Source organism: Pipistrellus hanaki, assembly GCF_964339955.1.
Source record: "Pipistrellus hanaki genome assembly, chromosome: 5".
NCBI lineage: Eukaryota > Metazoa > Chordata > Mammalia > Chiroptera > Vespertilionidae > Pipistrellus > Pipistrellus hanaki.
This window is the reverse complement of record NC_140507.1, coordinates 7,942,202-7,958,100: the sequence shown is the minus strand read 5'-3', so window position 1 is coordinate 7,958,100 and position 15,899 is coordinate 7,942,202. Positions and strand designations below refer to the sequence as shown.

Here is a 15,899-nt window from a genome sequence, read left to right as displayed (position 1 = left end):
ACTTGAATTAACTCTGCATAGAAAAGAATTCCAGGCCCATAGACACCATGTGTGTCCTTGAAGCAGGTGCTGGGATCTCGACTGGGACTCTCCAAGGTGCTCCTCAACATCCTGAGTCAGGGAAACAATTAGCTTTTTCATAGAACGGGCTGTGGCAGCCGCATGGCATGCTTGGTGTTGTTTTCATAGCCAGACTTGTCCATGGTAACAGGATGTATGTGATAAAATGTGCAAGTGGTATAAATGAGTCAAGTTCTTGGGATGCTGAAGGCCCTCTTTGTGTGAAAAGACAGGAACGAGGTGTCTACTGTCTTGGGAGAGATGTCATTCACATTGAGTGCATAAAGGCTGGTCCATTGGTGTACAAAGGCATCCTTACTACAGGGTGTAGAATAACCACAGAAGAGCAGAGAGGCTCAGAACCACAGATCTGCTCCCCAAGTAGTTCCTGACACGTCTAGGAATCAGAGAGCCACAGCCTAGAGAAAAATCAGTACCTTGGATGCACTTTCCACTTTAATTAAAATCCTCATTTGTTCATTCTGTCCAGTCCCTGGCCCTGTAGTCCACACTATTTTCATGGCTCATGAAATCAGTAAGAACCTGTGGTTTGGAACACGGAGACATCTCAACGTTCCTGTTGTACTGGCTAAGCAAAAGTGCAGTGTTTTCTGAGCAATGTTGGGTATACACATCCAGGGTGTCAAGTGGCAGACTGTGGGGCTCCCTGGTTGCCAGTTTATATGTTAGAGAGCCTCCTCTCCATCACTTTCCTGTTTTATCCAGTGCTCCTCCCTCATTTCTTTCCTGCACTGAATATCCCAACAATGAACATTATGGGTGTGTGGTCTCAGGTTGGGGATGAAGTTGTTGGGCCAGTTAGAACTCCTGTCAGCAAGCTCTCCAGTTGGTAGATAAGCAGGAAGAAGTGACCAGATGTGTCCCACACAAAGCTTTGCAAAGGTGAGAAAACTGACTAGGAGTACGCTGAAGGCCCATTAAAGGAATTGGAGGAAGTTTGTCTGCCTGTCAAGAATGCCTTCCACTATCATTCTCCAGTCTCACCCAGGCCATCTTAGGTCACTCAAGTTGACTTGGTATCACTGCAAAGCATTGAGAGTGTATATTTATGCCTCATATACTTTTTTTTATTTTTTATTTTTGTTTCCCCAACTCTTCTATAGCAAAAAAGAGAATATAATTAATAATGACAAAATCAGTTTTGCTTTCAACTGCAAATTCAGAATAAGGTCTTGCATGAGAATGACAGACTTATCCTGTGATTGGTACACAAAGAGAAAATCAAAAGATGACTTATTTTTGCTATTCCCCACCACCACCACCACCAAATCTATTAAATTAAACAGCAAAAAAATTAATTTACTGTATCGCGTCCTTCTATGTAGGCCAATGGTTTAAGTATACATTAAGCATTTGCAGGAGATGATGCGGCTCGGACCAAATTTGCCTCTTAACGTTGTTATCTGAGTCAGAACGTGAGTCAGAACGGAAGGCAGCATTTTCTTGTAATCACGGGGTTGTTTGTTTCCTTTGGTGTGCTCAGGTGGCCACGTGACCCGTGCCAACACTCAAGCCTGACTTTTTCTGAGATCATCAGCCACCGGCGCTCTGCCTGCTCTGCAATCATGGACGTGAAGGACCGGCGACACCGCTCTCTGACCCGGGGCCGGTGTGGCAAAGAGTGCCGCTACACCAGCTCCTCGCTGGACAGCGAAGACTGCCGCGTGCCCACGCAGAAGTCCTACAGCTCCAGCGAGACCCTCAAGGCCTACGACCATGACAGCAGGATGCACTACGGGAACCGAGTCACAGACCTCGTGCACCGCGAGTCGGATGAGTTCCCAAGACAAGGTATGTGGAGCGGCGCCCGCTGACCCACTGTCCTATGTTCCCGGCTTGCAGTGTTGTGTGTCATTGATGGCCAAGGTTCGTGACCACTGGGACAGAGCCTGGCGCCGTGGAGTGGTCCCTTAGAGTTTAGGCGAGAACGGTCCTTCTCACCCCCTGTGTCAAGCCCCCATGGGTTTCTCAGAAGTGCTTCTTTGGTCCTGGACACTAAATTCTTGGACAGTTTGGTGGTTGCTTTTGGGCACACACAACGGTAGGGTTTGAGGGATGTACCATAGCCTCAGGCCCTCGGCTCCATACGGCATATATCTCTCTTGCATTCTAGTATTTTGATTTATTGGGGGAAGAAAACATTTGTATCCCAAGTGCTAACAGTTGACATTCTCTTTGTGCTCAGTATCCGTCAGGCATTGGTTAGCACCCCTCCAGGGTTGCTGTGAGTGTGCGGATGTGTGGGTGCGAGCAGTGTAGCCAAGTTGATTCACCAGCACGAAGTCTTGTGTGTTGCCTTTCAGCCTGGCTGTGTGTGCAGTTTGCACCGACGGCTCAGCCAAATTACAAGCGAATGCGCAGAAACGCCGTGCATGCACTGGGAAGGGTCCACCTGCCGGTGCCAGGGTTCAAGGCCCGCCTGCCTCGTTATTACATTACCGAGGCTTTATTTCTTGTTACAGTACATGTGGCAACTAATGTACGTCCTCCAGCTACCTGAGCTTGTCTCCCAGTTCTTTTGGGCCGCTGTAACAAAATGCCACAGCCCGTGGCTGACAGACGACAGAAATGCATTTAGCAGGAAGGGACAGACAGGTCTGGTGCTGGTGTCTGAGGGAGGCTATCTTCCTGGTTCAGGAACAACTGCCTTTTCCCGGTGTCTTCACATAGCTGGGGGGATCAGGCAGCTCTCCGGGGCCTCTTTTATAAGGGAGCACTCCACCCTCATGACCTATCACCTCCCAAAGGCCCTCTTCCAAATGCCAAAGGGATTAGATTTTAATATAAGAATTTGGAGGGAGGATCGCAAGCATTCAATCTACAGCAGCTTGAATTCTTTTCCTAGTTGCTTAACTTCCTTAAATTACTTTTATTTCTTAGAAGATTATAATATATTTATATTAGCTGCTGGTTTATATATTGTAATATATATATATATATATATATATATATATATATATATTATATAAACCAGCAGCTTTTCTAAAAAACATATTTCCATATGCTCCCAGTTCATCCTAGCTCCAGCTTTAATCAATGATTCCCCCAAATCAGCCATGAAACAGTTAAAATTGTGTTTCCCTTGCACTTACAGACCCTTGCAAGATACAATTTTCATTTAATCTTCACTCTTACTTTCCAAGTTATCTTCATGTAAATGAAACACATTTCAGACAGGGGGGGTGTTGCTTGAAAATTGCTCTGTATCAAATGCCTTTGATCTCTGAGTGACTTCAACAAGTGTTTGACTTCACGTTCTCACCAGCATCCCAAAGTGCCTGTGGTGGGAAGTGGAAAAAGAAGCAAAGAAGCACAGCGTAATTAATGAAGGGAGTGCTTAAATGTCCTGGATGAAAAGCTGTGACCCCTTCCTGGTATTTCCCAGAGCATCAGCAATACATGACTCAGATGTGTGGGAAGGTGATGATGCACCTTCATCTTGGCTGAAAGCCTCTTGTTTCCTGCTGTGTTTCTGGTCTCGTTTGCCGTGTTGTACATACATTTTGTGTCTCCTGGTTCCGTGCTGCAGTGCACTCTCCTTCCTAGGCCTCAATAAAGGTACCTCCTGGCTCCTGCACCCTTGTGCACTGATCTGTAGGCCCCAGATCACTGTTGAATTGTGGAAGGGCCTGTCATCTTTCCCCTTATTAATACGGAGGCACAATGAAGCCACATGCTTGGGACTTTATTTTCCAGTATACCTTTATCCCTCCTGTTTAATCTTGCTCCAATAGTGGAAGTTGCTTGGCCCTGTCAGACTCACCACTTTGCAATGAACAATTCACACATGCCGTGGTGTGTTGCTATTGAGCCCATCTTTGTTTGCGTGATGTGTTTGCAGGAATTAAACACTGCGCAGGCCAAAAATAAAAATGAAAAGGCATTGGGAAGTATTTGCATATGCAAGTGCCATTCCTTCAGAAGACATCTATGAAATTTATGCATGAAAATGTAGTCAGGGTCTGAGTGGATCTACTTTGATGGGTTCTGAAATTGAACTCTGCAGGAAGTAAATAAGCACATATTTAAGGAGGGGGAGAACAGGAGGCTCAATCTGGTGAGCAACTCGTTCAACGTGAAACTTTGCCTCTGCAGAGAGGGTTAAAATAAATTTTACACTCAGTGATAACAATCATTTTTTAAAATGTCACGCGTTTCCCATTTTATTTCCGTGCACATGAAATCAAGGAGCAGGATTGTCTCGGTACTTACTAGCCTAGGGGTACATTAGCGAGGATCATAGCGTGATCATCTCCTGTGGTATTCTTATCTAAAACCCAAGACACTGATTATAAAACAAACACGCTTCTCACTTCCACGCAAGTTTGGCAAACACAGTTGGATGACTCTCCAGATGCTCCAAGTGGGAAAGAATTGCCAGCCAGTGAAGTGAGGCAGGGCTGGGGTCAGACCTTGTCCGCTTTCCCCAGCTGGCCAGTTGCAAGTTATCAAATGTGAGAGGCTGCCGGGGCCCAGCAGGAGATGGGGTGGCCAGGTCTTCCCCTGAGGAGCATACAGAGGCTCCTGTCAAAATGACACCTCCTTGCTTTCTTTCAACACAGAATCTTCTTCTGCCTTCTTCTGCTGGGGGCCTCTGAAGCAGAGAAAGACGATGCAAATTACCTGTCTGACCTCTATCATGTTGGATCCTCCTGGTGTGAGGGGAGGAGATGGCTGACCTTACGTCTGTGGCCATTAGAGTAATGAGTAATTAGTTAATGACTAATCCTGCAATAAGTAGCAGCCCAGTGGTCGGAGTGTTAATGCCCCTGACAAAAGTGCCCAGTGGTCTGATTTGTGATCAGACCCAGGCCCACTCCAACCTGTGAAGGAGGTGCCACTTTGAATAATAGAGGTCGGCTGAGTTCCCAGGCAAGTTGTATAAGCTTGTTCTTTGGGACTCTGAAGTGCAGGTGTAGAGTGGTATGATATACCAGTCACGTTGCCATGTCTTAGGAGCCTGAATTTGGACATGACCTTGACTTTTGTATATGTGTGTGCCTGTGACTCTGGCAGGCATCCTGTGCCTTGCTAGGATTAGTACACAGTGTGCAGTTATGGGCAGTTATGGTGAACAAAGGTGACAATAATAGTAACAGAATAATGTCCAATACCGGTATGCACTTTTCTACACGTCAGGTGCCAGGCTTAGCATTTTGCTTTTATTAACTCACTTAAGGTTCACAAGGATGGTGTGAGATGGGGCCTATTATTACCTCCTTTTTTCTTTTAACAGATTAGGAAACTGAGACATGGAGGGATTCATTAAATCATCTAAGGTCACTGATTTAGGAATAGTTAGAGACATGTTTCCAACCAGAGTTAGATTCAAGAGCTCTTTTGGATAACCTCTCCGATGCATAAATAGAGAAACAAAAGATGTCAGTAAAGCTTCAGACACTAGGAAGAGTCTATGAAGTTCAGTTTACAAACTTTTTAGGGGTCCACCCCTTTAAACTTTCTTAATAATAAAAGGACCTATAGTCACTAATATTGACTGAATGGATGATGAGGACTGTACCAGCAGCCCGTGGATCTGTAGTCCTGTACTCACCCATTTTCTCCATTTCCATCACTACCCCAAACTCCCTGAAAGTGTGTCTAACTGCAGTCCCTCCCAACTGACCACTATTAGGAAAAGGTTCCCACTGTCCAGACACTCTGCCCTCTCTTACTGTCATCAACTTTTTGCACAACCTCTCAACCTGGAACACTTACTAAGAAAGGTGTGGCTCTCTAAATGTTATTGCTCAGGTAAGCAGAACCATCTAGTGTCTGAGTGGGCCAGAGAGGTCAGCCAGCCTTCTCCGTCCTCAGACAGTCCAGCCCTTTGTCCCACTTAGCAGTGCAGGTCTCTGGAGAGGGGGCTGAGATTTAATTTTCTCTCTGCACCTCAGGTGGGCTGTTTGGGTCAAGGCATAAGAAGGAACTGGGGGAAGATTGGATTTTTAAGCATATGTTGCACCAGTTCTCTCAATCAGTTCTAGCACCAAAATAACTTTCAGCAGCCCTTTGATGCACAAATACAAAAACAAATACATAATATACATATTAGGCTTGGTGTGATTTGGGTATTTCATAAACCATTTCTCACTACTGTGATCTTTAAAACAATTTGAGCATATTTTTTTCCCCTGTGTAATTTGCCAAAGCATAAATTTAACCCATGTTAATGAGCTGAAAATGCATGAACAACTAGTAAGCGACAGTATTACCTGTGTTGATTATATATATATATATATATATATATATATATATATATATATATATATATATATATATATAAAATAATTGTTGGCACACTGAAAAACCTGTGAGCATTTCTGTGTACAACATTGTCATAAAATTGTTTGTTTTTTTTTTATGGTACCCAAAGCAACAGTTAGAACGGTTTTATTTTGAAGAATGCCAATCTCTTAATTTAATTTACTTTCAAAGAACAACTTTTAGATTTTAGTGAAGTTCAAGAGTTTGGTCAATACTTGGAAGGCTGAAAAGTACCTTGAGAAGATTGCTTTCAAATTATTCTCCTGCCTCTAGGCAGGAGTTTTGTTCAAAACTCAGCTGAGAATACATGTGCCTCTTAGTCTTCAGTTGTGTTGTTTGTTTTTAAAATCTTTAGGGGAAAAAAGACTCTACAGTCTTTCAATGTAATATGGCTTGTTGTCTTCTGCTCTGGCTAACTTAAATCTATGTTGCTTCATATGAGAGGCATATGAGAGAATAGTTAGAAGCAGACCAGAGTTAAATTGTGTCAGCAGCATAGCACTCATGTGTTCTTTCAGGGTGGACCTTATAAGGTCCACAATTTTATTTGGTCTGGCCCTGCCAAGGGATTAGGGGTGGGTGCATTAAATGGATGACCAAATATAGCAGGCTAATTTTTAAGCTGATCATTTTTATGTTATAAATATTCAAATGACCCTTGGCAGAAAAAGGTCCCTCACCCCTATAAAGTTTTCCTTTTCTCTATCTACAAACGTTCCCACCAATGTAGTTATTGGAATCATTTCTAACAATTATGTGTTTGTCATTTTATGGACATTGTCTTTCTCTTAATTAAGTGATGACTAAAGGCTAATGGTTATTATTATAATTAGTGTCATTTCAATCCTATTGCTGGCAAAAGTGGTGATCATTTATTCTCCTACTCTCATAATATTGCATGCAACAGAAAATTTTTCCCTTGGATTTGTTCCTGTGACTTGAAAAATTCTGACATCTTCAAACCTTGAATTTCTCCTGAAGTTGTTGATAGAATGTGTTTGACTCCCTATGCACCATACCTTTTGGTCCCAAAGATGAATGTAACTCACACATTATTTCCCTATTTTTAGAAAGGAATGAAAGATACCATCTAACAGCTGTCAACTCATGCCAACACACTGTAATAGAGTTGCTAGTCAGACAGTTTTACAAGTTAAAAAAAAAAAAGATTGAAAAAAATGCCCTAACATAGTGCTATTGGATACAAACAATTTTTTAAAAGATGTGCACTTTTTGGCAGAAAATTAAATGTAAATTTTAGGAATGGTTTTAATTAAGACAAGACTATCCATATAATCTCTGGATAAAAATTCATTGTTATCACTTTATATGTAATAAGTTGATGTCTGTGTCACTTAGTCAATTTTATCTAGATATTCTTTGTTGATATTCACTGCCCTTCTAGGATTACATCTATATGTTTCCGATATTGTGGCCACTGGGTAGCAGTCTTTATGTTTGTCCAATCATTATCCTTCATGTACAGTCAACTGTGCCTTCAACATTGTCTCCAACTTCCAATCCTTTTCCTGCTCTTCTCTAGTACCATGTTTCTCTGAAAATAAGACATCCTCCGAAAATAAGACCTAACGCAACTTTGGGAGAAAAAATTAATATAAGAAACTGTCTTATTTTCGGGGACACAGGGTAGTAGCTTACCAGTTCCACTCTTAATCCTCCACTCGTTCTTCTCCATGGCATTTTCTTGAGAATGATCTTGTCCCTACAAGTACAACATTCACAGTTTTACTTGCCAAGATTGTTTCAGTGATAAGTGAAAGTAAGATAATAATATCCCAAATGAGACTAGCTTTTCAAAAATAAGACTGTAGAATAGCAACACCTTTCATCTCATATTTTTCATTCTCTTAACTTGGCTGTACTCTTCAAAAAGATTTTCTTTTGACAACTCCACTTTCATATTCTCTTCCCTTGGTTACATCTTTGGTTAAGAGGTGTTTTTGTTTGTTTGTTTGTTTTATTTTGTTTGTTTGTTTGTTTTCCCAAACTTGAGCAGAACATTCCCAAGAAAAATTCAGGTAGGGCTGGCCTGGACATATGGCGATGGCCCTGTCACTCTGACTTTAATTGGCTATGTCTTGCACTTAGGCTTACCCTGTGCCTAGAGATAGCTTTGAATGAGCACCTCCTAAACCCAATGAAATGGATTCCATGTGGAAAAGAAAGGGAAGTAGGTAAGGAATACTGATTGATTTGATAACAGATGCTGAAAGCTAAGATAAGTATGGTCCTTCCAAGCTCCATTTCTACTTTCCTCACTGTCCTTGGAGTATTTCTTCTTATATAATCAATTGGCAAACAATATTTTTTTCCTCAAAATATGTTTCCATTTATTATTTCTCAGGTTTTGGGAATGGGATCACAACTCTTGCTTTTTAGTAGAATGTGCCAAAACTCGCTCTTTTTTCTTGATTCTTTATATTGCGGTTCCCCAGATCACAACCATTATTCCTTCTTAATTTATCTCATTTCCAATGTTCACATTTCATGAGAAGCTGCCAACTTTTCTTCACCATTTAAATTGCCTCCTTTTCTTAGTCTTCATCCATGTATTTTTCATAGAATGGTCTTGGGTTTTTAAAGCACTTCCCTGTACTTGTATCTTTACTGAAATGAATTTAAAAAATATTTGGGGGTACTTGTGGGAAAACTGTATTATGAGACTTAGTGATGAATAAGGTCTGGTCTCTAGCCTTATAAAGCTTGGCAATTCTGAAGAGAACAGGTATGATAGACAGTAACCAGGTATAGTCTAAGAAATACCAAGGAAGGGAAACATTGGATTGTTTTAGAGAGATAGCCAACCTAGAATTTCACAGTAAGGAAGTCAGAATTTATGACATCCTTTTATGCACTTGAAGAATGAAGAGAAGTTGAGAGATCAAACAGGCATGAAAGAGTGTTCAAACAAAACATAAGTATACAGGGATGGCAAAAGTAGGTTTATAGTTGTGAGTACATGAAACACGGAGTTTATTCTTAAATTAATATTTAATTATTGAATTACTTTCCTTACGAACAACCGAGACCCACTTTTGCCCACACCTGTATACAAAAGGTCCAGAGGTGACATTGCTTCCAAAGTTTAAAAGAAGTTCAGGTTAGCTGAATGTAGAATGGGGGCAGAGGAGCTAGAGTGGTAGAAGGAGAAACTGGGTCATAAAGGCATTTCAGGGATACTGTGCTGGCTTTGCTTTATGGCACATATGTCAAACACAAGGCCCGCGGCTGGATTTTAAATTTTGGCCCCTTCTCTGATTGAGTTCGACACCCCTACTTTATGGAATAGGTTTCAGGGAGATACCGTGGCCAGTGAGATGAGGTAGGAGTTGTATTTCACCTAGGCAAAGGAGTCTTAAAACTGGAACCATGACAGTGGAGTGGTTTGGGAAGTATTGACTTTTTAGAACACTGTAAAAGGGGAGGTAGATATATTATTCTGGGACTTTTGTATATCGACCGCTTTCTTTTCCTACAAAAAGATTATTGCCTTTATGATGCTGAATTTCCTTAAATAGCCAGGAGAGGTCAATGCTTATAAACAACTCTTAAATGAGAATGCATAGATTATTAGTTCAAGTCCTCCTGGAATGGAGACCTATGCCTGAATATAAAAGTGTGTTGTTACAAGAATTTGAATTTTTCTCTCAACTTTTTAGGTTCCCACCTATGCAAAGAGTAGCACCAGCAACAGAACACCTCATATGAGTCCAAGGCAAGGAAAATACTGTGTTGCAGCCACCATTTCTCTATGTGACTGCAGGCTTTGTTAATTTTCTACCAGTAGCTAAATAAATCAGGGACACAGCAGATGTAAGGGTTGTGTGTGTGTGTGTGTGTGTGTGTGTGTGTACAAGTGAGTATATATTGTATTCCTGCCAATTGATATGTTGACTAACAAAACTGAGGATATGTATAAAGCAGAATCAGTACTTCTAGACCTATGATGGGACAAGCAAAGTGGGGAGGGGAGAGGAGTCAAGGATATTGCTGAGGTTTGTGATTACAAAAACTCACTAAATGTTAGGGATAATCACCAGGGTTTGAAACAGAGGAAGAGCCGGTTTGTGAGTTAAGAGACTTTGTGTAATGATAGACCTTTTGAATTTGAGGTGCTTTTATGCCATGCATATATAAGATATATAACAAAGAGCTAAATGTACAGTTCTGAAATTCTGGAGAGAGGGATGAACAGAGTAGAGAGTTAGGAATTGACAGCTAATAATTTCATGGGAATTAGTGTGATCATCCAGGAAAAGATGTACAAGGAAAAGAAATAGGGAGCTCACATGAGAACACAGGTAATCAATGAACAGGAAAAGGAAGAAGACACTTCAGTGGGAGTGAATAGAAAAGAAAACTTATTTCCCTTCCATGGTCTACTCAGTCAGTCCAGACTTGAATTAGCATTCAACACGTTAGTTTTATTTCCCAATCTACTACTCAGAGTTGGCTTCCTTTTAATCCCAAGTAATGGTCACACAAAGTTAATGCACACTGATGATTGTTGGCTCCTAAATATGTTGTAGTTGGCCTACAAGATTGCTTTCGAAAATTTGAATAGAGTGTGTATAGCCAGCCTATTCATATTTAGTTGCCTTAGACTCCATGTCTGCCTTTTATTTTAAAAATATATTTATTGATTTTTTTTTTTTACAGAGAGGAAGAGAGAGGGATAGAGAGTTAGAAACATCAATGAGAGAGAATCATCAATCAGTTGCCTCCTGCACACCCAAACCAGTTTTGGCTGCCTTTTGTTTAAGTCCTTCTGTTCAGTCATGTATTGTATATGTCAGGCCCCCGAAGGCTATTGCAATTGTAGAAATAACACAGACCTTCCTGTGTTCAATCCTTCCTTGTAAAATGCCTATCTGCCTATTCCAAATCCATTTATCCCACAGACTTAACCTGCGTAACCACCTCTTTGGTGACATCTCTGTCCTCCAAATTCCAGTGGCCCTTAACATATTGCTATTGTTATTATCCTCTTTGTGAGTGACTCAGCATAACAGCACATGGTTCTATGACTCCTGTGAATCAGGAGATAAGCGAAGTACTCTGCAGTTTTATGCTCTGACTCACAGATGCAACTGTAAAAGACTGTCTTCTTATTAGGGGCTTGTATTTACTTTTAATGAGAAGAATTTGAAGAACAGCTCAGACCAGCATTCCACTTAGAACATGTGGGTTGTGTGTCTAGCATGACAGGATCAAGTCCCACCCTGTGAAATGCCTACTTGCTTTACTCACACATTCAATTGCACTATCATTTGCTTTTTATAGTATTATTGATCCAATAATGCCATCAGCTTTTCTGGGTTTGTGATGCATATTGTCATTGTGACTCTGTAGGGACCTACTATGTGTTGTCACATGGGTGTGCCAAGTGATGGGTGACAGGACACAATTCTAACTGGAATTTTTTGTTTGTTTTTTAAAGTACACTGTCAGATGAAAAAAATTGCCAATATCTGTCTTAGCATGGCTTAGGGTCTGGGTCCAGAAGGAATGCTGCCCTGCCCGCTGATAAATCATCCCACTGATATTATCAAAACAGACATTACATGGTCAGTGTCATGTTTTAGGTTTATAATTTAATTTTCAGCTCTGGCAAACCAAGAAGCCTGACCAGGGACTTACTCAGTGGAAGGGGCTAATGTGCACCCAAAATGAATTCATGTTCATTCCTTAATGGGCACGTGGACCTCAGCAGCCCTCTCTCTCTGCTGCAGCCAATGGGCACGTTGCACCAAGAAGTCGCTCACTATTTCTCCTGCACTGACTGCCTTCCTTTCCACTCAACCTCAAGTCAGATCTTCTTTAGTAATAAATCTCTGCTGGGCGCAATCAGAACAAATACTGAGCGTGCTCAAAGGTGTCAAAATAAGTGCAACATGGACTTATTTAATAATGTCCCACAGCCTTTTATACTATTTGGGATATTTTACTAACATGTTACTTTGAGCATTATTTTTAATGCATTTTCTCCAAGACAGAACGGTCTTTTGGAAATGAGAAAACAAAGTTGAGCTTTCTTGTATTCTCAGCTGAACCTGGCCCCCTCCCTCCTTTTCCAGGTCTGTGGCCAGAGCCAGGAAATGTGAAGTTTCTCTTTGTTAACCTTGATTTATGAAGAGTGGGACAGTCGCTGTCCCAAAGGGATGCATTTTATTTTAAAAATAGTTTGAAGCACTTCTCTTTAAATTCCCTCACGTCCACTGCCACCTTGGCCGCATGATACATGCTTCCTGGCCCGTCCTTGTACCGTTAAGGTTTTTGCTCTGCGCTTGGGGAATGAAAGGACTGAATTTATTTGTAGCAGTTTGAACCAGAATGTTGAATTTATTCAGAGAGTAATTACGGTGAATTAAATATACCTCTCTGGGTCTATTTGCTGTAGCTGGGGCATTGATAAAAGGGAGGGATAATACTTTAATGTCCTCACAGTAAAAATAATCTAGTCAACTGCAAGATAAATAGCCCCAGCTCCAACCAATACCGCTGAACATGAGTGCAAATTCAGGTGATCACCATTGACTTCACAAAGACCCCTGTCTGCCTGGCAGCCTTGGGTTCAAGTTCTCCGTTGGTCCCAGTGACAATGCAGTTAATGTGCAACACTGACCCCCCATTTGTTTGTGTTGCAAAAGCCCTGCCTGGAGGTGACCCACTTAGTGCTCTCTGTTTCACCAACTCAGAGACTGAACAGCAGGAAGCTCCAGTAAGGTACTGAGCTGTCCTGGCTGAGCAGTGAGGGAACAGTAAGTGCGGCCACATGCCACACCTGTCTCTGGAACAGTAGCAATACATTCGCTTCTCTGTGGAGCTGTGAAAAGTCCCCATGCCCAACTTTGCCTGATACTGACTACATAAGAATCCTTGGGAAGTCAGACCCAGTCATCAGTATTTCTAAAACTGTATTCTTATACAAATAAAACATCTCGAAGGATCGAGTATAACAGGACACACTCTACAGAATATAACCATTTCTTTAGTAACTATTTGCATTTTAAGTTTACAGAGTCTTACGCTTAGTCTAGTGACTCAGAATCTCACTTTTCACTCAGAAACACATGATTCTAATTTAACAGAGCTTCCTAATTCTTAGAGGGGTTTGCTTAACAAATGCCATGTTGCCAGGAGCTCATTATGTAGTGTTTCCAGGCCAATAATAAGCCACCATTTGCCTGGGTGTTAGGTATCAGGACCTTGGTTGCCAGGGTCCACCTTTTGTTGTTCTGAGTCAGAAGGAGCAAGATGACTGATTCCTTTAGCGTTCCTGTCACTCACCTTAGGTCATTAGAAGTGCGGGTTTAATTTGAGTATCTGACTTGTTATATATAGCACATTGCCAAATAATTATATCAATGGATCCAACATCTTCAACATCAAAGCAATAATGAGTTTAAACCTACCATCAGAAGAAACACAAGCAAGTGTGGTTATGTTGAAAGATGAAGTCTGCGAGGAGGGGTCCTACCTGCTTTTCCTTATGAATATTTATTAAGCATAATGATGGTTCAAGTAAGGGACCAAATCCCAGCCTCTTAGGGGAAGGAAGGTGGCTGGGTGTCCAGTGTGTGTCCTAGTAGAAGCTGTCTTGATTCAGGTCCTTGTATGCCCAGGCAGATCTGAATTCCCCAGCTCTGGCAATTTGGTGCCACTGGGGAATTCAGATCTAGTATTGTTAAATCTCCCAACTTCTCCAAAAAATTGAAAAAAATCTGACGTTTTTCCTTCCTAAAATTCTCAGATTTGAAGTGTTGCTGTAATGACCACTGTAGAGCAGTTTACATGGGCTCTGCACAAGATCCTGGCCTCATTGCATGTTCTAAAATTTTCTGAAGACAAGGTGCTGCATGCCCTTGGGATGGGAACAATCGAGTGTAGGCAGTCAGAGAGTCAGCAGCTGTGGGGCTCCTGTGACCAGCAGAGAGGAAGCTGATGATAAATGCTCTTCCCCTTCATCCTGAGAAGCACAGCTCCAGGCTCCATAGGAGAGTCTAGTACCAGCCTCACTAGGCACCCATAGCAGTGTTCAACTCCAGACAGTGGGTCCGATCCTTTTGTGCTTTATCTCAAACCAGGTACCATCCACTGGCTTCCACTCCCTCGTCTCTCCACACAGGGAATATTGACTTCTTGCTTCTCAGTCTTCCTTAGTAGACAGTGATCCTTTAGCTTTATAAAGGGGGTTTAATTTAGGTGTATCACAGCGCCCTTTTCTTCAGAGGGAAGAATCCATTTTGTTGTTGTTTTAAAGACCAGAAAATACTCTGTCAGCCACAGGCATATTATCCATGGTTGTATAGAATATCATAGCTTCCTGTTCACAGGTAACCTTCAATGATGTGGAAATGCCAGCTAAGCCAAGTGCTGAGGAAACCTAAGAAAATGAATAAATGGATAGGAGCTCATCTTGAAAATGTGCCATTTACATTATTCTGAGAACTTTCTTTTTTGGAACTTTCTGTCACCATCATTGGTTTCTCCAACTCTGCATCACTCTAGTTTTCTCCTTCTATTGCCTAATTCAAAGACAAAAGAGTATGATACTAATGTTAATGGCTTAAATTTGTTGAGAGGTTCATACATGAAAGTCATCACTATGTTTAAAGACAGCCAAGGTTTAGAAGATTTAGTGACCCTACCGAGGACAGGCAACTTGTATGTAAGAAGTGGAAAGAGAATCAAATCCAAGTAATCTGACTTCAGTGGCTGCTGTGAGGACATGTTTGTTGATTGACTATGTAACAATCCTACTTCCCTCAACATTTGCTGGAGGGAAGAAATCCAATTCCAGTGTGGAGCTGATCTAGACAGGCAGACTGCTGGAGACCGGAGTATCATTACAGCTGTTCAGAAATGCAGAGTGCTCAAATCTGCACAGCCAGATGGAAATCATAGTTCAAGCTTAGTGTTGTCAGACAGCAGAGGCTGTGGGCAAAGGGGAAGGCATGGGTGAGTGATTTTTGACTGTTTATCTCTAATGTGTGTGGCCAGTGTCACTCCCATCTCTGATGGCAGTGATTTATTCTATTATACTGTCAGGATTAAAACACCTTAGCAGGGAAAATAAAGGGAGGGATACAAATGCTGTGTCATTGATGTGACAGATGCTATTTCTCTGGAAACTGTAGATGGTGAGTATATGGAACCTCTCTCAAAAGTGCCATGGCCGTAGAATGTCAGACCAGTCAGACCTTAGGGACCTGTCTATTTCAAACCATTCATTTGACAGATAAAGGAATTTAAACTTAGAAAGCTTCTGTGGTAGACAAGGTCACCCAGCTCCTAATATTAGAGCTAGAACCCCAGTTCCCACTCCACAGTTCAGTATTCATCCAGCTACATCACCTGCCGGACAGGTTCACTGTCCCCTCCCCTAAGTTCAGAGTTGAGTTTTACATTAAGTAAAGAATCTGCCTATATTTTAACGAGAGCAATGAAAGGTAAGAGCTGGAAATTATTCCTTTTGCCCTTCAGTATCCATGCAAGTATGTTTTTAATCCCAGACCTCTGGCCTGGGC

At 41.6% G+C, this 15,899-nt stretch overlaps 1 protein-coding gene across 3 annotated transcripts in view; it reads left to right on the top strand.

Annotated features, from left to right (window-relative positions):
• Positions 1-15,899, top strand: part of TENM2 (teneurin transmembrane protein 2) — a gene marked incomplete at its 5' end in the record, with an annotated part of 1,050,472 nt that overhangs the window by 181,674 nt on the left and 852,899 nt on the right. For all 3 annotated transcript variants that reach the window (XM_084884006.1, XM_084884004.1, XM_084884005.1), the window contains one exon: positions 1,565-1,872. In XM_084884006.1, the coding sequence (XP_084740132.1) occupies positions 1,565-1,872 (308 nt within the window). The remainder of the gene's footprint in view (positions 1-1,564; positions 1,873-15,899) is intronic.